General features: G+C 40.7%; 2 protein-coding genes across 4 annotated transcripts in view; one reads left to right on the forward strand and one right to left on the reverse strand.

The window, feature by feature from the left end:
* The window catches only part of FANCM (FA complementation group M), a 132,519-nt gene that overhangs the window by 19,314 nt on the left and 88,316 nt on the right, over nt 1-24,889 (forward strand). The window lies entirely within an intron of this gene.
* LOC117876156 (heme-binding protein 2-like) lies at nt 53-20,615 on the reverse strand. The gene is made up of 5 exons (XM_034768002.1): nt 20,186-20,615; nt 6,703-6,794; nt 4,359-4,500; nt 2,556-2,739; nt 53-2,044 (listed from the first exon to the last, which is right to left on the reverse strand). Exons 1-5 carry the CDS (start codon nt 20,406-20,408, stop codon nt 1,873-1,875), a joined length of 813 nt encoding a protein of 270 aa, XP_034623893.1. The 5' UTR covers nt 20,409-20,615; the 3' UTR covers nt 53-1,872.

Raw genomic sequence — 24,889 nt, forward strand, 5'->3', positions numbered from 1 at the left:
AGCTTTCCTTTCCTGCTAAGTACAGAACCTATGCTTTCCTTCATCTTTTTCTTGCTTCTAATATATTTAACGAACATCTTCTTATTGCCTTTTTATATCCCTGGCTCAGTGTAACGGACTTTGTACTTTAGCCTTTCTGATTCTGTCCCTACATACTTGTGCTGTTCTTTTTGTACTGCTCCTAGCAGTTTGTCCATGTTTCCACTTTTTGTAGGATTCTGTTTTGATGTTCATGTCCTTGAAGAGCTCCTGATGGAGCCATATTTGCCCCTCACTCTTCTTCCTATCTTTCCTTTACTTGGGGATAGATTGGTGTTCTGCCTATAATATTGTCTCCTTGAGAAATTGCTAGATTTCCTGAACTCCTTTATCACTTAGGTTTTTCTTCCCATGGAACTTTACCTACCAGTTCTGAGTTTGTTAAAGTCTGCTTTGAAGTGCAGTGTCCTTATTCTGCTGCTCTCCCTCCTTTTTTTCCTTAGAATCTATCTTTCTTGATCAGTTTATCCCAAATTGCCTTCGACCATCAGATTCCCTACCAATTCCTCCCAGTTGGTTGGAATCGGATCTAAAATGACTGTCCCCCAGTTACTTGTTCCACTTTCTGAAACACCAAGTTGTTCCCAGTACATTCCAAGAACTTGTGCTTTGCCATATTACTTTTCCAACAGATGTCTACGTAGTTATTCCCCTGTTACTATCCGGTCTTGTGTTTGATATTTCTGATGTCTGTTCTAGAGATTCCTCATCTGCTTCCTCTTCCTGGTGGTCTATATTTGACTCCTACCATGATGTCACACACATTTTCTCCCCCTTTTATCTTTACCCAGAGATTTTCAGTGGGTCTGCCTCCCATCTCCTTCTGGACCTCCTCAGTTTTTGCCCTTCCTGTCCTTACTGAACAAGCTGTACCCCTATATACCAATATTTCAGTCAGGAGATTTATCCCTTCAAGTTTCTGTGATGCCAATTAATCTGCCTTGATTACTATATTCTGAATATCTAGGCAAAGCTCTAGTTTTTAAAGTTCATGTCACTCAGTAAGTTGAACAGCTGAGCAGGAATGATGCCTATCCTCTGTCTCCTGAGTACCATATTCAGTCATCTATGGGTGTGTGGTAGTGAGTTTCAAAAAAGGAAAAACGGAACTATTTACTAACAAAACTTGAATGAGCAATGCAACTGACTCTTCACATCCTGGACTCTGTATTTCGAAGGTGACAAATACTTTGGTTCAATATCTTTTTGAGAAGAGTGGGGAAAACCTGTACTCAAGGGTGGGATTTTTCAAAAGTGTTGACCCAATTCTGCTCCCAACTTTTATTATGGTCTTCCATTTGAGCAGAGTTGGGCCAACACTGAGCACTTTTGAAAATCTCAGGCTAAATATTTAGGGCACCCTAGAGATACTGTAGTGGAAAAATATTTAATATGTTAATATTTAAAAAATCTAAAAACAGTTTAGTTTTTTAACATTAGAATTTATGAACTATACCTTTGTGACTTGAATTTACCTTGTTTACAAAGATTACATGAATCAATTTGAAAAGTACTATAAATCTCAAAGAAATATTATGGATAAACTGTAAAACTGAAGTATCTAGTAAAAAATTGTGTATAAGACTTTTTCAAAATTGGCAGTAAAATTTCAGATATTAACCCTGATGGCTCAATAACTAAATTGGATTGATTGTCATGCTAATTTGATTGACTGTAATATGTAGTTTAGGAAAATAGGATTAAAAATTCTGTATAGTTTATCACAAAGACTTATAAAGCTCTTGACTAGCCTGACATGATTCACTTGCAAATTCAAGTGTGCCATTGTGTACAAACTGAATTTGGATAATGCTAGGCATCTGAAGTGGGAGGCTACGGTCTTTGCAGGAACCATATTTCATTGTGTCGATTTGCAGCAGCTGGATTGGTGTATCCTGCAACAATGAATATATTCTGCAAACATAGCTCAGGGCTCTCCAGAAGTTCTCCCAAGAAGTTTATTTCTCTCATTATAGAGTCTTCATTGGTGACCCCTCTGAAGCTCCTGCAACAACCAATTGTTAATTATATTCTATTCTTTTATTGTATTTCCTGGAGTCCCCTCTAAACCTGGAAGATTTTTTTTTCTCTTCCCAGTGGTTCTATGGTGATTCTCAATGATACTGCTTAATGTATGCACCATATACGGTGATAACTGCTACAATGTTTCTTAACCCAAAATTTAGAATTGTCAGGTGTAATGTTCCCTGTTGCACTCATCATTCAATTTTTTTAATAAAAAGGCCCAATACAAGTATCAACGTAACTAATTTACTTCAAAAAGTTAAATACTTCTGTAACGTCAGTAATGTCAGCGACAGTCTACAGAATGTAATAGTTACCTCCTGAGTTGACTTTGACTTTGGTCTCTGAAACAAGCGGTATTTAATAAAGATTATAACACAAGCTTTGATTTTCAATGTTAGCTTTTAGTATTTCATATCCTATTTTAAATATATAGAAAGAGACCTGTACTACTTAAGGCTTTACTGTAATAGGATTAATATGTTTCTTACCTAGTATAAACAACAGTAGGAGGCCACTCTTCAATAATTATGTCAGAATCATAAGGCTGAGGTGGCTGGTCCTGCAGTAGTTCAGGCAGGTAGTATGCGACTGTCACTGAACGTGTTAACTCTGAGTGAGTTTCGTTAGTATGCACTAGAGTCACAATGGGTATAGTCATCCCCAAGTACAATCCTGAAGAAAAATACATGACCATCACTCTAGAGAATACAAAAGAGAACTTTTGCACTCAATATGTATGAAGTTTTAAAACTAATATTGAACATTCTTAAGCTAAGCATAGATAAAGTACTGTAGAGTAGAAAAGTTTTTCATAGCAGAATGGAATTCAGTAGATTTAGAAATAGGTGGCTTTAGGTGCTGTTGGCTGGAGGCAACTGTTGATATTAACATTCCACTATGCCTTGGAATTGCAGCACGTACAATATATTAAAATGAAGTGTTCTGAGAGCTCTTCCCTGTCTAGATGTAGTTAGGTTTAGCAAAGACAGGGCTTGTCTACACAAGAAAGTTAATCGCGGAGTAATGTAGTTTGTGAATTTAAAGCGGATTAATTATTCCTGATTAACTCCACAAGTGGATGCTGTTGTTCTGGAATAAGAGTACCTTTATCTGAATTAACTTAATCCACCTGGATTTGGAATAGGAGCATTCTTATTGTAGAATAGGGGCCTCCAGACATGGAGTTACACAGGAATAACTCCCTGAGTAGAGAAGACCACACAAACTGTCTTAACTCTGAACACTTGTCTTTCAGGTTTATTATTCTAACGGGTTTGTATGTATATTTTACACACACACACACACACACACACACCCTTCTGATTTAACACACCCAAATGCACAGTTACACATCTAGTAGTGCAGGCCATATCTACAGAATGAGGGACTGTATCTTGGAAAGCAGTGACTCTGAAAAAGATTTAGGGTTCATAGTGGACAAGCAACTCAATGTGAACTCCTAATATGATAACTGTGGCAAAAAGGACTAATGCAATCCTTGGATAGATAAAGAGGGGAGGTGATTTTTACCTCTGTATATGGGTATTGATGAGACTGATACTGGGATGTTTTGTCCATTTCTGGTGTCCATATTTTAGAAAGGAAGTTGAAAAACTGGAGGTGACTTGATTAGTGTATGTGTACTTCTGGGGGAGAAGAGCCCTTTAGTACACAGGGTTTGTAGTGTAGCAGAAAAGGGCACAACAATTAATATATGGAAGCTGAAGCCAGACAAATTTATGTTAGAGATTAGGCACAAATTTTTAACAGAGAGGGTGATAATAATTGGAACAAATTTCCAAATCAAGACTGGATGCCTTTCAATACAAGGAAGATCGCTTGTGTTGGCTAAAGCATGTTTGCCTCAGTACAGAGGTACTTGTGTGAAATTTAATGGCCTGTATTATACAAGGGATCAGATTAGAAATAGATGATCTAATGGTCTCTTCTGGCCTTTAGCTGTGCAAACTGACTCTTAGAATTTTTCAGAAGTATTCTAACAGTTTAGAAATATTTGAACTACCAATATCCAGACAGCCTTTCAGGAAAAACTTATTTGTCTAGTGCTAATCGTGTACTCAGTGTGCAAGGAGGCACTTTCGTTTGTGTGGTTTTTTTTTGTTCGGTTTGTTTTCATTTCCAATACAAAGAAGCTGTCCCAGGGAGCTGTTTGTACTATAAAGGATTGTGTATTGGGAACTGGTTGGTGCAAATCAAACTAGAATTGATGAGAGGTGCTTGAGCATAAATAGCAGAAGATGTTCTAATTCAAAACTAGCATCTGTAGTTACCTGAAGAGTTCTGCTCACAAATATATTTCATAAGCTTCATGAATCCCAGACATATGCTCTGTTCATACTGTTCTTCGTGCATTTTAATACAAGCCCATTTAGCTTTTCCATAGTGACGTTTTTCGTAAAGCACTTCCCCAAACTGCAAACAAAAAATCAGATGAGTTAGTATCTTAATTTGACGTTCAGCTTTGGTCTGAGTAATTTAAAGAACTCCTTGGTGTTTTAAGATGACTAAGTCAGATCCTTTGCCTATTTTGAAAGGAAATAAGCTAACTGGTACACGGGCAGGAGAATGAAAAGAATGACTAGTGATTTATACTAAAGTCTAGATGTTTCAATTTAAAAAAATGGAAAGCCTATTGCTTTTCAAGTCTTAAATATTTAGTTCACTTTTTGTAGCTAGCTCAAACACTAAGGTTATCCAATGGGCATTGTCTTCTGAGATATAGCTGTGTGCTAGCTACTTGCCTCAAAAGACTATTACACTGGTGAGTAGCAGGATTTTTTAAGACTTAAAACTCTGGTAGTGGGACCATCTGCAGATTTTGATGTATTCATTTTTTCCAAGTTTTCCATTAACTCTAATCAATATAAATGATTACCTTGACAAGGGCCATAATCAATGGTGCTGTAACTTGATCATAAAACAGATTTATGTGGAGGTTAGTGACAAGGTAATATAACTTGCACTGAGTTAGCATTCAATGAGTTTGCAGTACTACTGTAAATTACCCACTATGTTCAAAGAACATTCAGGTTTCAAAGTCAAGCACTCAAAGATAAAGAAATATCAGGAATTAAAGTTGCTCATGCAACCTTAATTCAGCCCCCTTACACCTATGCATTATGGTACAGTCTCTAATTACATGATGACCTACTGTTTTTTCCCCCCAGAACCGCTGCCTCATTCAGTGCACAGATGGACAGTGCTCACTTAATGAGCAGCTATTCAGTATTTGTTTTATCCTCATTGTTGAATGTGTGGCTTTACATTTGATTAGCTCCACACTATTCAAACCCAGCTCTAAAGACAGTATTAATTTCCTCCTGGGCTTTTCTATAGAACTCATCATGCAGTGTCTGAGTGCTTCATGAACCTTAATTAATTAATCTTTGCAGCACTCATGTGTGATGAGGGGATATTACTATCCCCATTTTACCAAAGGGGAGCTGAAGGCAGAGATACAGGTCAAAAGTATACACAGATTTTGGGTGCTTAATTTGAGAGGCCAATAACGTGATTTTTTCAGTATACAGACGCTCCCCGTGTTATACAAACCCAACTTATGCAAATCCGCACTTACGGAAAAAATTCCGTGAGTTCTGTAAGCTATTTTTTTGTGCGATAGATAATTCAGCTCTGCTGGCTTCATCTTTTTGCTTTTAAATATCTGTCGAATTTTTTTTTTTTTTTTTACTCACACTTTTGGTAACAGCCTTTGTGTTCTGATAAAATAATGGTTCTGATAAACAGAGAAGTTAACCCCACCACTTGATTAGCCAGCTTAGTTATATATTTTGAGAGTGGAAGTAGAAAACTAGAAATGAATTTCAAATAGTCTTAAGGAGAGGAAATGTTATCTCGGAGGCATTTTAAAGATAACATCTACATATGTATTCCTGAAATCTGCAAAGCAGAACTAGAGTGTAACTGACCCAGGCTCTGAGTAGAGAGAAGCTATTCTGTTCTTTGGATCAGAGCAAGCATGGATTGTACAAAATGGCAAATTCACAAATCAAAAGCACACTCGAGGGCAGTCTTTTTGGACTCTTATTTTTGAAGTTAAAATATCTAAGTATTTAGCTTGCATTAAGCTTTCAGTAGCTATTATGCAGTGTTCATACAAATCTCATACTCTTTCTCACCTTAACTTTTTCTGTTTAATTTGGACTTAATCTAATTGTTTGGGAAAACATTGACTTTATTTTTTAAAATTACATTTGAAAATAACATCTCTTGCATACCTGGCAAGACACACATTCTGGATTTTCATTTGGAAAGGAAATGTATTCAAAATTTTGAACTTTCCTTTTAGGAGGTAAATAAAGAGAAAATATCCTTTACGCTCTTTTAAGTACATATTCAGATACTGATTTAGGATGTTCACATACTGAAGTGGTTTTGGGTCACCTAACTTTCATTCTAGGCATACTGATTTCAATTACTCATGTGCACTATTTTCCCCTTCTTCAATTATGGACTGTTAGACATTGGGGCCAGGTTTGTTTCCTCATGTTTTCAATTACATCATCAGTCTTGCAACACTTAGAAAATTAAATTGCTTATCAAAGTGTACTCATTTCAAATACCAGAATAAATACTTTGCAGGAAAAGAATTACCTTTTCTTTGCGGTGTATCAGTGTAAATGGGATACTTTCCCTCTCCTGATGTTGATTATTTCTGGTCAGTTGCTGGATTGGCTCTGCCATGTCTGCAATGACATCATATGTTTTTAATTCTAGAATTGAAACTACAGAAATAAGGAGAAAGCACGTATTATTTTGGCCCGCTTTGCTTTTGTTTTTTGTTAAAAATGAGCCTGTCTTACCTCAGTGTAGAAAGGCATAGTCAGTTGACTTTCTTACCTTTGAACCTCTAAAATTATAACAAATTTTAGACTCTCTTTATTCATATTGCAAAGTAACATATCATCTTAGTCCTCCTATACTCCCTGTTGATTGTTGATACTTCCACTGCCCCAGTAGAGAAGCCCAACATGTACAGCTGCTCAGGGAGCAATGCCTAGATAAGAGTCTAGTCCAGTGGTTCTCAATGTGCGGCCCCAATCAGCATACAACTGCAGCCCATGTGACATCCTCAAGGCCATATGGTTTGAGATATATGGGCCACATCCATACTCTCTCTATATAAGGGCTGAAAAGCGATTAAAAATTAATCGCGATTAATCGCTCGATTAAAAAAATTTGTTTAACAATAATATAATACCATTTATTTAAATATTTTGGATGTTTTCTACATTTTCAAATATATTGATTTCAATTACAACACAGAATACGAAGTGTACAATGCTCACTATATATTTTTTATTACAAATATGTGCACTGTAACAAACAAAAGAAATAGTATTTTTCAATTTACCTAATACAAGTACTGTAGTGCAATATCTTTATCCTGAAAGTTGACCTTACAAGTGTAAAATGATGTCCAAAAAAACCCCTGGCATTCAAAAATAAAACAATGCCAAACTTTAGAGCCTACAAGTCCACTCAGTCATACTTCTTGTTCAGCCAATCACTCAGACAAACAAGTTTGTTTAACATTTGCAGGAGATAATGCTGCCCGCTTCTCATTCACAATGTCACCTGAAAGTGAGAACAGGTGTTTGCACGGCACTATTGTAGCTGGCATCACAAGATATTTACATGCCAGATGCACTAAAGGTTCATATGTGCCTTCATGCTTTAACCACCATTTCAGAGGACATGCATCCATGCAGATGACAGGTTCTGCTTGATAACAATCCAAAGCAGTGCGGACCGACACATATTCATTTTCATCATCTAGTCAGATGCCACCAGCAAAAGGTTGATTTTCTTTTTTGGTGGTTCAGGTTCTGTAGTCTCCGCATTGGAGACTTCTGAAAGCATGCTCCACACCTCGTCCCTCTCAGATTTTGGAGGCACTTCAGATTCTTAAACCTTGGGTCGGGTGCTGTAGCTATCTTTATAAATCTCAGATTGGTACCTTGTTTGTGTTTTGTCAAATCTACAGTGAAAATGTTCTTAAAACAAACAATGTGCGGAGTCCTCATCCAAAACTACTATAACATGAAATATATGGCAGAATGTGAGTAAAACAGGAATTCATTCACAAATTTAATTAACACATTTTTTTAACAAGAGTCATCAGCATAGAAGAAGCATGTCCTCTGGAAAGGGGCAATATCTGCCTTCTTACTCAAGCCTTCCCTAATAACAAGGAATTCAAAGTAGGAGAGGATTTTTTTAAAAAAAAACAAAGCCCTGAAGCAAAACAAGGGATTTCAGTCACAGAACTGATCAGGAGATTGTGCATGCAACTTGTACAGAATTCAGTTTGACATTAATATGGTATCTAAATACCACAGATGGGCACTACAGCTTACTTGAAAAGAAGTTTGCTTTGTCTTGTTAACCTTAAAAATTACTGAGGTTTCTTGCAGGGGGGAATGACTGAATTAAGCTAAGAAGGAATAAAATGGCCAAATTTAAGAAATGTGCCAGCTATATGTTTCACTGAAGACCATGTCCTTTGAAAACTTGTTTTAAACAGCCACATGTCCCTAGCTCAATATTTAAATAACACGGGGAATTTTTTTACACGCTACTTTAAAACCTGCGATGTCAAAGGCTTTTTAAATTGCAATTGTTTCCATCGATTGCATAATATTTTATACATATTTGCCATATATCAATGATGTAATTAGATACATAACCTACTTTGATAAGGGATTTTACTTTAGCTTTAAAGGTGCAGAAGATATTTAAAATGAATTGGTCAACTTTTGTAATAGTAAATATTGACTTTCTAGCAAAATGAAGCTGTAATGTACAAAAGCTTAAATCAGGACAAAATAGGTTTCATAACTTCAGATTTGTAAATTTTTCACATCCTAATGCAGAAAGAATTCACAGTGGATTAATATTTTAAGATTAGTCATAATGCCATAGCATAAGACACTGGCAAGTCTAAAATCAAAAAGCTACCAGTTTTGTTTGGGCTAAAATGCACTCTAGCATTTTGCATACGTCTTTGCTCTGTTTGTAATCAAAGAGGGTATTGAATATAAAAAAAATGAGCCTCTTAAGTGTCATGTGTGTTGCTCGTGATCATAGTCCTGGCACCAAGGCAGCTGAATTAAGGTGGCATGAGGCCCCTAAGGAAATGCCAGAATTAATTTCTGAGTGCTTGGCTTTGCGACCTTAATAGTCTTTTAATATGTTTTTGTATGTAATTTCCTAGGTTTTTTTTAAAAGCAAACTGAATAACAAGAAATTCCCTCATGTGGCATTATAGGGACACCAACATGAGTCCTCTGCAGGGTTGGAACCTTTTAGATCCACTGCACAGACCTCTGTCACTTGAGCTAATGGAGTAACTGATAGCAGTTGCAGGTTGTCATCCTGTATTTGGGTCAGCACTAGAGGGGGAGGAGAGAGACTGTATGGGGGTTTCAGAGAGAGTTGCTAACAGTAGAGGAATGGTGAGACTCTGGAGGGGAGTGTGTTTTTGTGGGTACAGACCCTTCTGCCCTGTCCCACTCGTCTTTTCTCCACCCCAAGCTCCTTGTTCCAGTCTCATTCTTCTTGCCTACCCAGTTTCATGCCAGACCCAGTCTCCTTGCTCAGCCAGTCCTCTCCAGGCTCCCCATCCAACTTCTCTTCTCTCCCAGGCCCAGTCCCCCAGATTCCAGCCCTAGTTTCCTTCCGTTGAGCTCCTGTTCGAAACTCAGTCTCTCTCCCGACCTTCTCCCTTCCCTGGCTCCTTGTCAGTCTCTCTGTTTAGCCAGTCTTGGTTCTCCCTGAACACCCAGCCCCTTGTCAGATCTGTCTCCCGTCCCCTGCACCCCCATTCTTTCCCACACTGATTGTCCCAGGCTCCTCGTCCAGCCAGTCCCAGCTTCTTGTACAATCTCAGTGTTTGTGCCCCAAAGCCTACTGGCTCCCATCCCCCTAGTCTCCTTGCTCAGTGTATCCCAGTTTCTCTCCTCCCACAGTCCCAGTCTCACTAGACTTCTTGTCCTCTTCCCCAACTACTTTCCTTTCCCCAGATCTGGCTTTTGGCTACTCTGCGCTTGATCTGAGTTATATATTGACCTGGATGTGTGGCTCGTCCTTTGGGATCAGGAGAACCTTTTGTTTGATGAAATTGATTTTAAAGAACCACTCATCTTTAAGTCTAGTGTCTGGGTGTTGAATCCAGGACTGGAATACCTAAGGAGGCTGTATTTCTGACTACTTGTTAGCCAGTGTGGTGAGACAGAAGTTTACTTTTGTTGCTGGTTTGGTATATCTCAGGGAAGAATAACCACCCGTTTTGGGGTGTATCTGCCCTTTTCCCCGGCAGCTTGTCCTGAATTTGGTATTCTCAGTTGTGACCCATGAAGGCATGGTGACACCAAGCCTTTAGTTGAGAGTGGTGAATGTTCCAGTGCTGCTCTCCCCATACAACTTTCCTTTATGGGACAGACTGTGGAAAGGACAGCTTGAGGAACTGGAAAGCTTTCAGCCCAAACAGTGCTCCAAGTGGCACTTGATGCATCAAATGCAGCCACCAGATCAATGGCCAGTGCCAGGGTGATGAGGTCTTTGTAGCATTAAGCAATGGAAATTAAACTGGACGTCTAGGTCACCATGAAGGACCTTCCATTCAAAGACAGTGAGCTCTTTAACAATGATATGGATGAGGCTCTCCATGTCCTAAGAGTCCAGAACTACTTTGGGATCTTTAGGCCTGTGCATCTCATCCCCAAAAAGGAAGCACCTGCGACAATAGCAACCGTATGACAGACCACAGTCGCTATCCGCATTAACAGTCCTCCGAGCCTTGAGGAAGAGGCAGAGATTTCACCACGTTCTTCCTTGGCTGCCCCACATTCCAGGGCTCCTGACATAAACCAGTTTTCACATGTACATTGAGAGTCTGGCTAGACCATCTGCAGATCCTCCTCTGTCCCTCTTTTTGGCAACCACCTGTCTCACTTGCCACTATTTCCCAATCCCAAAGAAGAAAGGGGGTTGGAGGGGTGGAAGACTTATTCTCAGTCTTCACCATCTCAACACCTTTGTCCATTGCTTCAAATTCCATATTGTGACTCTTGCCTCTGTAAATCCCCTCTTTGGATCCCATGGACTGGCTTGCCAGCTCTCAACCTTCAAGATGCCTACCTTCACATCTAATGCATCCTGCTCACAGAAAATAACTGAGATTTGATACATATTTCACTATCAGTAGAATCCTACCCTTTGGTTTCTCCACAGCCCTGCATGTACTCCCCATGTCCCATCTGAGGCCTGTCTGAGAAGATAAGGAGTCCAGGTATATTCCTACTTAGGTGACTGGCTGATACAGGGAGAATCCTCCCAGCAAGTGACAGACTTATTTCAAAGGACACTAAGCCTCTTTGCTGTGCTGGGACTCAGGGTAAACAAGGAAAAATCCACACTGACCCTGTCTCTGAGCATAGTTTATTGGGGCACTTTTAGATTTCAGGTATATTAGAGCATACCTTTCTGAAACTGCAGACTGTGCTCACCCTCTTTGAGCAACTTGAAACACTCTGAGTACAACAGCCTCAGATGCTTGGGGTACATGTTGGAATGGACATATATCACAGGCAGCATGCCAGACTTCACCTGCAATCTTTGCAAGGGTGGTTAAGATTGGTAGATACACCAGCCTCTACCAAAAGGCACAGAATGGACTGGTTGGTCCATTTCTTAAAGTTCTATCATTATTTGCAACCTGTCCCCATAAGTACCTGAGGTTCTGCTGCACGGGAAGCGCAGATGCTGTCTTTGATGTTTTCTCTTTCCTTTGGTGAGCTCCTGGTGTGATGTATGCCTTTCCATTAAGACACATGATGTCTTAGGGTCTCGAGGAAATTGAGGCAGGTTGGGTTATCCTAATTCCAGCAGAGTCCAGACAGCTTTGGTACTCAAGCCTTGTGAACCTTTCACGATGACATCTCATCTCCTTACCAGATCTGGTCTTACAGAACAATGGCTGAATCCTGCATCTGATAGCCTGGATGCTGGCTGGCTAACGTCTACAGAAAGGATCTGCTCTGCTGCATTTCAAGCCATCTTGCTCCAAAACAGGAAACCCTTGCCCAAACTGACTTATGGAAGAGGGTTTCTGTCTGGGCAATGCAGCATCAGCTCTTCCTTGGTAGCAGCCCCGATTTCATGAACTACTTATTTTCTCTAAAACAATAAAACCTGACCCTCAGTTTGATATGAGTACACCTGGCAGAGACATTGGTGAATCATCTTCCTGCACAAGGCTGTACCATTTTCTAGCACCCCACAAGGTTCTTCATTGGGTGCTCACATGCTTGCCCACTGGTCTGGCAGTGGGAACCCCCTCCTGCCTTGGTCCTCAACTTGGTGATGACTGGACTGATGGGTCCACCCTTGGAACCATTGGCTACCAGGTCTCTTTATCACATGTTGAGGAAGACCGCCTCTTTGATGGCTATCACATCAGCTAGGGGAGTAGGAGAGATTCAGGTCTTTGTGGTGGGGTCCCCCCCCAACATTCTTTCACGAGAACATTGTCACTCTCAGATCTCACCTTAAGTTTCTGCCTAAGGTGGTTTCCAGCTTCTGCATCAGTCTTTTCACATTCCCTAAACTGCATTCCACTCTAGGTAAAATGAGACTTCACATGCTGGATAATCCTGAGCATTGTCATTTTATTTAGATATGACCATGCCATTCAGGTGTACATCTAGACTGTGGCATTTGTGGAATGGGCTAAGGAGCAACCTATATCATCAAAGACTGTCAAAGCAGGTCTCTGATTGTGTTACGACAAGTTTTGGCTAAGAAAGATCTACCTGGACAGATTAAAGCTCATTCACTGCTCAAGCAGCTATGTTGACCTGCTTGGGTAATATCCCCATATCAGAGAGATGTAGAGCATCAACATGGAGTTCAATTCATACCGTTACCACTCATTATTCTCTGATGCAAGCTACCAAGGTGGATGCTAGTTTTGGTAGAGTGAAGATTCTACAATTATTCTTCAGGTAAGCTTCTGTTCACCCTAGCTCTGGGCAATCATTTTAGTCACAGTAACTGTGGCTCTTCAAGATGTGTTGTTCACACAGATTTCAAAAAGCACCCTTCATCACCACTCAGAGGACTCCTGGTCCTACAGGATTCTTACTGGTGAAGTAACTGATTTTGGGTTGTGGCCACCCCACCCTTCATGTCCTCGACTGTAGGCACCTAGTGTGGCCTTAGCAGACATTGATGTTCAAAAGAATCCAATCTGATCCACATGGATACTGAGTGGAATGTGTGTAAAAAACCCATCTCTAAGAACTTCAGTTACTGGAAGGTAAGTAACAATATTTGTTAGTAGGACTGAGTTTCATCTTGTACACCAGAAGCATAGATGTCTATTGTGTGGAAAATTTAGTTACGTTTTTAGATCTTTACAGTAGTTCTCTTTATATTTTATTATTTTTTATCCAAGAGCATGCATGCCTTACGTTTGTGTGACTTGAATGTCATCTTCTAATGAAGAGAACTCTGTTATTGAAAATGTTAATATTGGTTAATTTTGACCTGTGATTTAAACCTTAATTTTTTGGTTAGTAATTAAAAGATCATTGGAGGCTGACTTACAATTTGATATGCAGTATAGTTGTAGCCATGTTGGTCCCAGGATATTAGAGAGACAAGGTGAGGTGAGGTAATATATTTTATTGGACCAAATTCTGTTGGTAGGAGAGAAGCTTTCGTGCTACACAGCTCTTCTTCAGGTCTGGGAAAGGTACTCCGTGTCACAGTTAAATACAAGTTCAAACAAGTAGTTTAATACACGTAGTGAGCACATGTTCTAAGGGGCCATTTGAAATCAGACCATTGCTATGCTCTCCTCTGACCTCACAAAGCGATCGGTCTATATCTGACCTATCAATCCTCATCCTCAAAGGAAATGTGAACAACACTTTCAAAAGACAAGCCTGGGAGCTGAAATTTATAACTTTGCTAGACCCTAAAAATCATGATCTAAAAAAGACACCGGATTTATGTCTTAATTCAATGATCTGTAACCCACTAACCCCCCTTTTTGTCCTATGACTGCAGGAGTGTTAACAGGCCTCTTCATCTTGAGTAGTCCCTTAGAGTAGGTGCTAACTATTTGTGCTAAACTATCTGTTCGGCCTTCTATTTAGTTGTGACACTCTGGGCTTGTCTACACTACCACTTACTTCCCTGCAATTTACATTGTTCGGGGGTGTGAATAATCCACACCCCTGAACAATGTAAATTACACTGACCTAAGCGCCAATGTAGATAGCACATTGTCGGCAGGAGAACTTCTCCAGCTGACATAGCTACCGCCTATCACGGGGTGGAGTAAATAAGTCAATGGGAGAGCTCTCTTCTGTCAGTTTAGAGCAGGAGTTCTCAAACTGGGGGTCATGACCCCTCGGGGGGTTGCAAGGTAGTTACATGGGAGTTGCAAGCTGTCAGCTTCGTGGGGCTGACAGCCCCAAGTCCCCATTAAATTACATTACCTCCCCATTTTTAATTTATAAGGGGGGGGGGGTCACACTCAGAGGCTTGCTATGTGAGAGGGCTCACCAGTACAAAAAGTTTGAAAAGCACTGGTTTAGAGCGTCTGCACCAGATGCGCTACAGCCGTGCAGCTGCATTAGCCCTCGGAGTACCTTTCCCAGATCTGAAGAAGAGTTCCGTATAAGCTCAAAAGCTTGTCTCTCTCCAATGGAAGTTGGTCCAGTAAAATATATAACCTGACACACATTGAGAGTTGGTAGGAAAACTTTGTACTAAAGCAAATTAATTTAAGCTAAATCACTGAATAACATTCCTGTCTATGCTGCTTATAGTAAAAGGATTTTTTACCTTTATCTTAGGAGAGTAGTTGGAATAAGGTTTTTGATATACTGAAGTATCTCTGTAGCAAAGGGTGCATAAAGTATTCTTTATAAGCTCTATTTCATCCTTTTTAAAAAAAATCCATTAGAGGAAATTTTTCATGTTTCACCTGAAGGTAAGCCTTTGGAATGTCAGCCAAACAACTTGTGTTGTGGAGCTCTGAAGTAAAATATGTATTGCTCAATTCAAACTGTTTTTTAAATTTGAACACTTGTTATGGATTTAGCATTTCATGAAAACTAGTATATCATATATATTTTTAAAATAGTGCCCACAGGTGTGCTAGGTACTTGAGACATATGGTGCATGTCCTTAAAAGCTTAACATTCAGACATGACATAAGATGTTAAATAACTTTGGGAGGGGACAGGCTGAAGAAGGATGAATTGCAGCCCTACAACTAGATGGTGATTTGGTATAAGTATGTGTACATCTTGAAGGTTCAATTATTTAAATTTTAAAATGGTAATTAGGATTGAGACTATATCTGAGTGTTATGGAAGAAGCAAGTCTTTTTGGTGTGATTTCAGTGGGAAGAGGGTAGGAGTGGTCTGATATATTTGATGGGACTTGGTTTAGAAGTCCGTTAACATGAAGATTTGGTAACCTCTAATTGTGGTGGGTCTTATTAGCATGTACATTCACCAGATACTGAATGTCATACCAGGCACCTGATCTAAATTCATCATACCTGCTGTAGGCCTCACCTCAGAAAAGAGAGAAGGATTCTACTTGTCAGTCACTAACCTAAGTAGGTATATGGCACATGCAATGCCTTTTATATTATGATGGCGTTAAATATCTTGGCTAATAACTTTAAAATTCAGCAACTGGATGCTTCAAGCAAGTAGAGTAGGCTTGGTTTTGCCAGTTTTTTTAAAGCTTTTTAAGGAGTCTCTTATTTAAGTTGGAATAAAGTAACCTGAAATACCTGCTATTACAGGTTTTCTGCTTCTGGTGATAATAGATAGTGAAGCAACTATGTTTATAACTAAAGGAAGATTTTTGTATTTGTTATGTTGAGGCATTTGCCATGGTCCAGTGGATAGGCATTGGTTTGAATCGGGCCTGCTGTTGCGACAGTAATAGAGTATCAGTCACTTTCTACAAACACTTAAAATAAATAACTTCATTAGAATAAACAGTATCCTTCTGAAAGCTATTTCTCTCACCTTGTTTCACAATAGAGATATTGCCAGGACATACTCCAGCTCAATCTGCCAGTCTTTCTAGAGATGTAAAGGAAATCTAAACAGGCCTGTGAGTATTTATCAGTCTGAGCCTCTGGAGAATCTGGGTGATCAAAAGGGTTCCTTGATAAGGTATCAACTACCACTGCAGACTTTCTTGGTGTGTATATTAAGTCAAGTTCAAATCTCAAATGCATGAGCAATCTGTGGCATCTAAGGCAGGACCTTATTTTGGTCTCCAATGTTTATTATGAATTTGGTGGTGGTCTGTCACAAGCTTGAAAATAATCTAAGACCCTCAAAATATCTTATGAACCTCTCTCATGCTCTCATAGTATTCGCTTTATTTGGAGGTACCTGGTCTCAGTGCCTGAAAACTAGGACAATGCTATGGGCTTCCATTCATCTCTATGGAAATGGAGACCCTCCCACAGAGACCTAGCTAAGGATGGGATGGTCAACTGCTGTAGAATTGGGAACAGCAAAAAAAGACCATACTAGGGATGTAGACAACAAATTCTGTTAGCCAATGCTTCTGTGTTTTAATCTCCAATACGCAGAATCTGTCTTGGTCTTCTGAGGACAGGCTAAGTCTGAATTTGTTCCAAAATTATATTATACTGAGGAGTTGCATCTTATAAGACACATTTTTTAGGGGTGGCATCTCAATTAAAGCTTTGACTTTTTCTGGATCTGCCACCAACCCCCCCTCTGTTTGAATGCTTTAAGAACTGTAATAGGGTTTGTCATAACACTTTTCTCTAATTTTAGTCCAACAGCCTCACTTGCCTTCAGAATTTGATTTACTCTTCTGTGCCTATAGAAGACATGGCCCAAGGGTACACGCTTGCCCTCTGTGCCTTAGTTTCCCCAACTGTAAAATGGAAATGATATCTGACTTAAAGGGTTTTGAAATCCTCTGATAAAAATAGCTATAAAAGTGTTTTGTGGTATTTGTCATGGGGGAGCAGAACACAAACTTTCTTGCCCAAGTAGGGAAGTCTACTTGGGTCATTTTTTCTCTTTCAGGAAAAATCTTACCTTAGTACAAAAGTATAGTTGTTAGTTCAATCAGGAATTTTCATTGATTCCGTTTTCAACCTTGACTCAGCCTTGCAAAATAGGTTATAGAAAGGTCTTATTTACAAAAGTGTGGGTGCTGCAAAATAATTTCCTTTCTGTTGTGTTTCCAAAATAGTATGTAATAATGTCTAGCAAATCTTAGTGTAAAAAAAAAATAGTATAATCAAATATATATTAGGAAATTGACTTCTTTTGTGTGAAGGGGTTACCTTTCACCACAATGGACATGCCTTTACCTTCGTCATATGAATCTCTCATGGGGAAGGGCTCTACTCCATTTTCATCATGGAAAGTTTGAGTTCTTGGTTGTTCTCCCTACTCCCTACAGAAGTAGATCCAGCACCACTACCTACTGGATTGAAAACCCCAGGAGGTCTGTCTTCCTAGACACAGTATCTTCTAAGGAAGCCCCAAAAAGAAGGCTGTCATGTACAAAAACAATATCTGCCTGAACCTCTGTATAATGCCTTTTCAGTTTTAAGGGAGGGGCAAGGGTTTGTCTGTTTGCCCAAACCGGTTTGCCCATCCCTAATTGTAATGCAGGAAAGAAGAGAATTAAGGTTAGGATGAGAAACGTAAATGTGTCCTGAAATGAAAAATAATTTGGGGTTTGTGATTTGTTGGTTGGTGTGTTATGTTTTAATCTTGGGAATATAAAGTCTAGTTTATTTTCTGCTGATTTTGTTGAAGCCTTGTTGATCTCAGATATGGACTGAGCTTTCTCATACTTTAGCTGAAAGGTGGGGATGTTGGGGAAAATCCTCTCTCAAGTATTTCTCAGTTTGTTTAATGCCCACAAGTGTTAAGTAGTCTGAATAAAAATCACTCGGTTATCTTTGTTTCTCCTTGCATGTCATTCTACAAGTTCTCTGATAACTAAGTTTCAGAGTAACAGCCGTGTTAGTCTGTATCCGCAAAAAGAAGAACAGGAGTACTTGTGGCACCTTAGAGACTAACAAATTTATTAGAGCATAAGCTTTCGTGGACTACAGCCCACTTCTTCGGATGCATCTACTGTGAAGTTGGGATTGCTCTGTGTCAGTATTTAAGGATGCATCCGAAGAAGTGGGCTGTAGTCCACGAAAGCTTATGCTCTAATAAATTTGTTAGTCTCTAAGGTGCCACAAGTACTCCTGTTCTTCTGATAACTATAGTCGTTCAGGTTCCTGAACTTCTCAAAAATGGAAGTAAAACAAAAAATAAATGCATACACACCTTTTTGCTTCTTTATAATTGATCAAGCCTAAAAGTCACTTTTTGCCTATTGTAGGTCACTAAACTGAATCTTCTTACTCTGTTCTGATTCTGTCTCTGATGTTCACTGTGTAAAAACAGTGAGGATCAAGGATGGTGACAAAGATGTTTACAAAAAACAAAAACAAAGAAAATTGAACTGTTTTAGAGATGAGCTGTCCAAATTTTTTACTTAGTGTTATGTCCTGTATTACAAATGAGTCAAGATCCTAGGACCTGAAAAATTACTCCAAACAATCTTTTTAAAACATTCCAAAATTATCTTGAACAAAGATTTAGCTGCGTCTTTGTTTATCCATGGTTTGATCCAGTTATCTCATATGCACACTGCTCTGTTCTTGATGGTTCAGGCCATACATCTCAGAATTAGATGTGTAATTTCCCCAAAACACCTGAAACTAGGTCTAATTTACACTCCTCTAACTATAGTTAAAAGGCAATATTTGTAACACAATACCTAATACCAAACAAACTTTAATATAAGCTCTCCCCATCCACACCCTCACATTAAAATATTATTGTGGGAAATTTCATGATGGTAGTGACTAAAATTTTTGATACATATGACAATAAATATAAATTAGAAGGTGTAAAAGCTGGCTTGCAAATCAGATATTAAGCAGCAGCCTCGCAGAAGTCACTGTTTCAAAAATATTTGTGCAAGCTGTGAGATCAATTACAGTAGAACCACAGTCTAAACAGTGCCCCCTGCCCCTTTTCCTGTAGTCACAGGCATGTATCAGCTTTCTTCCAAGAAGAATAAACTTTCATCTACACAAGCCTCATAACTGTACACAAATTGTTTTCAGTTTCACCAGTGTGGAAGCCAATTCCATTAAAGAGTCACAGTGATGACACAAATTGTAATCTCTTCCCTTCTCACTGGTTGGAAGGATCATTGCTCCTATTCACTTTCTTTTGAATCTCACAATACAGCCAAAGCATTTGAAAACACTGCCTAGTGCATAAAACAAAAGTAAAATGGTTAATGGTAGGACAGTAATGTAAGATTCCTAAAAGAATGAGAGAGGTATTTTGGTAAACATGGAATATCATGTTCCTAATAAATATGCTCCTTCCTTCTCAATTCCTTCTGCGTAATCTCGCTAAATCCTAAACGGTTTATTTTTATTGTTAAGAGGTTTAACCTAGCTAGACCCTGTTTCAGCATTTACAGGCACTGCATCAAAGTGAATTAAATCCACTCGTACAGAAAGGCTCAGATTTAAGTTTGTATTTTGTTGTAAGGTGGTGCCCAGTCTCCTGAGGGGATGGCCTTTCAATTACCTTAAAAAGGGTGCAAGAGCACCACTCTCACCCGGAGTTATGGGGCTGGCCTTGGCTACTGGCTCCCGTTTTACACGTCTATGGTGGCAGTCTGAAAAACGCGCTGAGGTTGGAGATGAAGCTGAGAAGTGGGGCTGTAGCACAAACTACAGCCCGTTTCATAATGCATTGCCTCTTCCCCCTGCTCGCCATTTCGCCTGGTCTCTTTAGCCCTGGATCGGACATAGCCCCCCCGTCCGCCCCCCTGACTCTGGGACCTGGGGGAGCCCAGGGGACCCCCTCAGCCGCTGAGCGTGACCCCGGGGCGCTGCCGTGCGGCGAGCGGGGCGCAGCTCGCCCAGCCTCGCCTCGCCTCTTGGCCGGGCTCTTACCCCCGGGCACGTCCACCTGGTGCCCCCTGCCCACGCTCTGCCAGTAGCTGAGCAGGCGCTCCTGCTCGGCGTCCTCGTCCTGGCTGCAGCCGTTGCTGTGATACGCCGAGTCGGGGCTCTGCTCCTCGGCCATGCTGTCCAGGTCCTCCAGCGTGATGGCCCCCGGGGCGCCGGGCTCCCCGGCCGCGCCGCTCATGCGGCAGCTGAGCGCTTCCTGCTGCATGGCGGGGTCGCTGTGCGGCCGCGCCCGGCCGAGGGGCGAGGGGCGATGTGCTCTGCGCCCTGCGGCAGCGACCTCAGTGGCGGCGGCGGCCGGCGAAGCGGCGCTTTTGTTCGCCCTGCCGAGGGATTTCGGCGGGGCGGGGGCGGGGGCAGCCCGGGGCAGCCTTGGAGACGGCTCCGCCGGCAGCCTCCGCCGTTCGTAGCGCTTCCTGACAGCTGCTAGTCCCTGCCTTTGCCTTTCCCAGCCCCTGCCCCGGGGGTCGCAGCTTGCGTGGCGGTGCCCCCATCCGCCAGTTTGGTAGGGAGAGGTGGTGTTCTCCTCTGGAAAATGTGACCATTGTAGAAAAAGGAGGGGCTTGCTTTACATTGCATTCTTGCCAAAACAAGCATCTGAGTGTGGTTTTAGAAACAACCTGTTTATTCAAACGGACATTAAAATTGAACTGCTCTAAATAGTACTCATTTGTATTTCAACTTTCATTTGTATTTCATTTGTATAATCGCAAGAAAACCAAAATATTTATCTTCACAAATAGTTATACAATGTACGTGTTTTGTAAACAGCTTTGTGCAGCTGTATTCTTTTCTATTGCTTAGGATGTCTTTATTGGTTCTCTTCCCACCTCTTGCAGGAGTCCCATTCTACCTTTGAAAAACAGCAGATGAAAAAAATGATACAATTAATTATGCAAAATATAATTTAAATTAACTAGCAAGATTATAAAATAACATTTGTGAACTTCTGCTATATTTTTTAACTTTACAGCTACATATAATCTTTAGTGAAGATATGACTATTGGTTGCAGCTGAAACATTTACTAACATTATCACAGTTTGATCCTTATCCAGGTTCTTCCATTGAGTCTATATGCAATTGTCTGGATACTGGGCTGTAACTTTTGTTCTTGTACTATGAACACCTTCAGAAGAGGAGCCTGGGAGCTTAAATTCATAACTTTTCTAGACTCTAAAAATCATCGATTAGAGACACTGGATTTACAGTTTATTATAACAATCATGGAAGATTAGGGTTGGAGGAGACCTCAGGAGGCCATCTAGTCCAAACCTCTGCTCAAAGCAGGGCCAATCCCCAACTAAATCATCCCAATCTATAAAACCCACTAACATCCCGCCTCCCCAGGCTGCTTTTTCCCCCTCCCTTACTTTCCCCTCCATGTTTGTTGCGGGTTGTCTACATTACCTGCTGGATTGACGGGCAGCGATCAATCCAGTGAGGGTCAATTTATCGCGTCTAGTCTATACACGTTAAATTGACTACTGAGCGCTCTCCCATCGACTCCGGTACTCCACCGGGGCGAGATGCACAGGCAGAGTTGACGGGAGAGCATCAGCCGTCGACTTACCGCAGTGAAGACACCCAGTAAGTAGATCTAAGTACGTCGACTTCAACAGTATAAGCTCAAAAGCTAGTCTCTCTGACCAAGTGAAGTTGGTCCAATAAAAGATATTACATTGTCTCTCTGTGTTTGTAAGTCACATTTTCCTGGGAGCATGTTGTTAGTGAAAAAAAGGCTTACATTATGTTTGGCTAATGACAAGATGTGTTTTTTGTTTTTTTTACCACGAGGTACCTAGCATGCATTACCCGACCTGCTATAAAAACATAGCAGAGACCATGCTGAAGAGTAAACTAGATGAGGTCAGCACTATGCCCCCATGCCTGACCAATGCAAAGGAGTAACGTAACAAAATGGATTCATTCTTAAAAATCTTTTCACTGTTTGCAAGATGGCGGAATTACTTACGGAAATAGGGATTTTTAATTAATTTTAAATTGGGGTGGAGGGAGTCCAAAATAGCATTAAATGTTATAGGAATGTCTAGCTGTTTTAGGTATATGGATTCTTTGGAAGAGATAACAAAAGTATGAGTCTACACCCAGATCCACAAAGCTATTTAGCCTCTTAACTTCCATTGAAATCCGTGGATGTTAGGCGCTGAAATACCATTGTGGATCTGGGCCTACTGTACCTGAAGGCTCAGGAACAAAAAGGCAAATGAAAATAATCCTTTTTTTTTAATGTCATGACTTTTTTGAGTCCTAAAGAATAAAATTACTATAAAAATTAGAATTAAAAATTGCAAATTACAAATTCACAATAAAAAACATAGAAAATGTTATACTAAAACTACTTAGATGTGATTACTAAAACTACTAGCAACTATTAATATTTTTAATTAGAGCTGTCATTTAATCGCAGTTAACTCACGCAATTAACTAAAAGAAAAAACTAATCGCAATAAATCGCGCTGTTAAACAATAGAATACCAATTGAAATGTATTAAATATTTTTGGATGTTTTTCTACGTTTTCAAATATATTGATTTATATTACAACATAGAATACAAAGTGTACAGTGCAGACTTAATATTATTATTTTATTACAAATATTTGCACTGTAAAAATGATAAAAGAAATAGTATTTTTCAGTTCACCTCATACAAGTACTGTAGTGCAATCTCTTTATCATGAGTCAAATTCAGGTTATCAGAACAGCTGATAAGACAAATTATGTACTGCTGTGTGGTTTTATGCAGACATATAAACTAATAAGGAATTCTTTTCAACTCTAAAAACATGTATGACAATTCTGATTTTTTTAGGAGTGTAAAATATTTCAGTGAATCAAGTCCCTTTTAGTAGCTCAGTACATCATTTCAGATGGAGAAGAGCTGCCTTGTCTAGGTATTGGGATGCACTGTGCCTTTAAGAACACAGCCCTGGAAAGTGGGTGCTGAGATGTTCCATCCTGTGAAAGAGAGGGGGAAGAAGCCCTTCTGTCACTTACACCTATTTCTGCAACCACTGTGGGTGGCTCACCCTATCTGTGGTAACTTTATCCTCTCTACCTCTTCCTGTCCCAGTGTTTTCTCCTTTTCCTAATATCTGGCAGTGCCTCTATCCCATTTTTACTCCCAACTCCTACTCCCTGCCTGTGATTTTGCCCTTCTCCTTCCTCTAGCTCTAGCTGTTTGATCATCCTGTGCATTCGTTCATTCCTCCTCCTCCTCCTCCTCCCGCCCCATGCACAAATTCTGCCTGCCCCCCCTTCCCCCCCCCCCCCCCCCGTGCACCCGTGAATCGCCATAAACAGCAGGGAACACATTGGAGTCCCAGATAAGGGCAGAGTGAGGGTGGTGGCTTCAGCAAATATTACTGTAACCGCAAAGCAGCAGATTGTGACATTACACCCGCGTTGCATCGCTCACATGGCCTGGCCTGGGTGGAGTTCCAGGGCCCCAGGGCAGCCTATGCTGCCTCCATGTTGTCCCACACAGTGTCCCCCCAGGGCCACAGTGTCCCACACAGTGTTCCCCAGCCCTGGAGCACCCACAAAAAAAATGGTGAGTCCTTAGCATCCACTGGCCGCCCCCTTATCAGACCCTCCCACTCCCTTGAGCACCTCCCACCTGCCGGCAGCCCCGCCGGTCAGTGCCTCCTCCTCCCCCCAGTGTTTCTCGCCCACCGCAGATCAACTGTTCCGTGGCATGCAGGAGGTGCGGGGGGGGAGGGGAAAGGGGGAGCGAGAGCTGGGCACGCGTGGGGGAGGATGTTGAATGGGGCAGGAAGAGGCAGGGGGTCGGGTGGGGCCTTGGGGGAGGGGGTGCAGTGGGGGAGGGCTTGGGGCGGAGCTGGGGGACCACCCCCTGGCACATTAGAAACTCAGCACATATGGAGGGGTTCCATCAGAATCAGTCTAGGAATGGGCAGAAAGGAACTTTTTTGTGATCTGGTCTATATGTGGCATTGTTGTTTGGAATTAGGAAAGCAGAGGTACAACCCAAGATGCAGTCTTGTCTGCAAGAATTCCAGGCACGTTGTGCAGAATCTTCAAAGAGATTTGGCCACCATATGTATTTTTCTTATAACATCACCCAGCATTGTTGTGTCCAAGCACCTGATAAAGAATGAAATCCAAATCTTAAAAAGGCCCATTGCATTATTTCCTCTCTACTCATCTCAAGGCAGTAGATTTGCATGTCCTTTTGGGGGTTTTTAATTAGTTTTTAGTTCCTCTCTCTTCTCTTTTCTATCCCTTTATTCCTTTTTGGCATCACCTCCTTTTGGTCTGTCCTCTTTTTTGCTACATTTCTGTTTTTAACTGAGACTGCAGGAAAGCCAAGTCAAATAAGTGAGTCTTGCATGTGGTCCTGAAGGCCACAACATCATTCTAAACAGCTGTAGTCAAAGGTACCAAAAGCGTGGCCCTGTTGCCAAGTGATCTCTCATTTTCACAGGCTCCACTCTTCAGGTTGACAAATTCCTAACTTGTGAGGAAATGTACTTGAAAGAGAATTATTGCACTGTGAGAGGTGTCCTATTAAGACCGAGATTTTGAAAATTAAGACCAGACTCTGAATTTGATTTAGTAATGTGATAGCATCAGGGTGATCTGCTGTATTCCACTGTTTGTGTTCTGAGGGCAGGCTGCATTCTGGACTGCAGTTTTTTAAAGATC

The sequence above is a fragment of the Trachemys scripta genome, chromosome 4 (genome assembly GCF_013100865.1).
Source record: "Trachemys scripta elegans isolate TJP31775 chromosome 4, CAS_Tse_1.0, whole genome shotgun sequence".
Taxonomy (NCBI): domain Eukaryota; kingdom Metazoa; phylum Chordata; order Testudines; family Emydidae; genus Trachemys; species Trachemys scripta.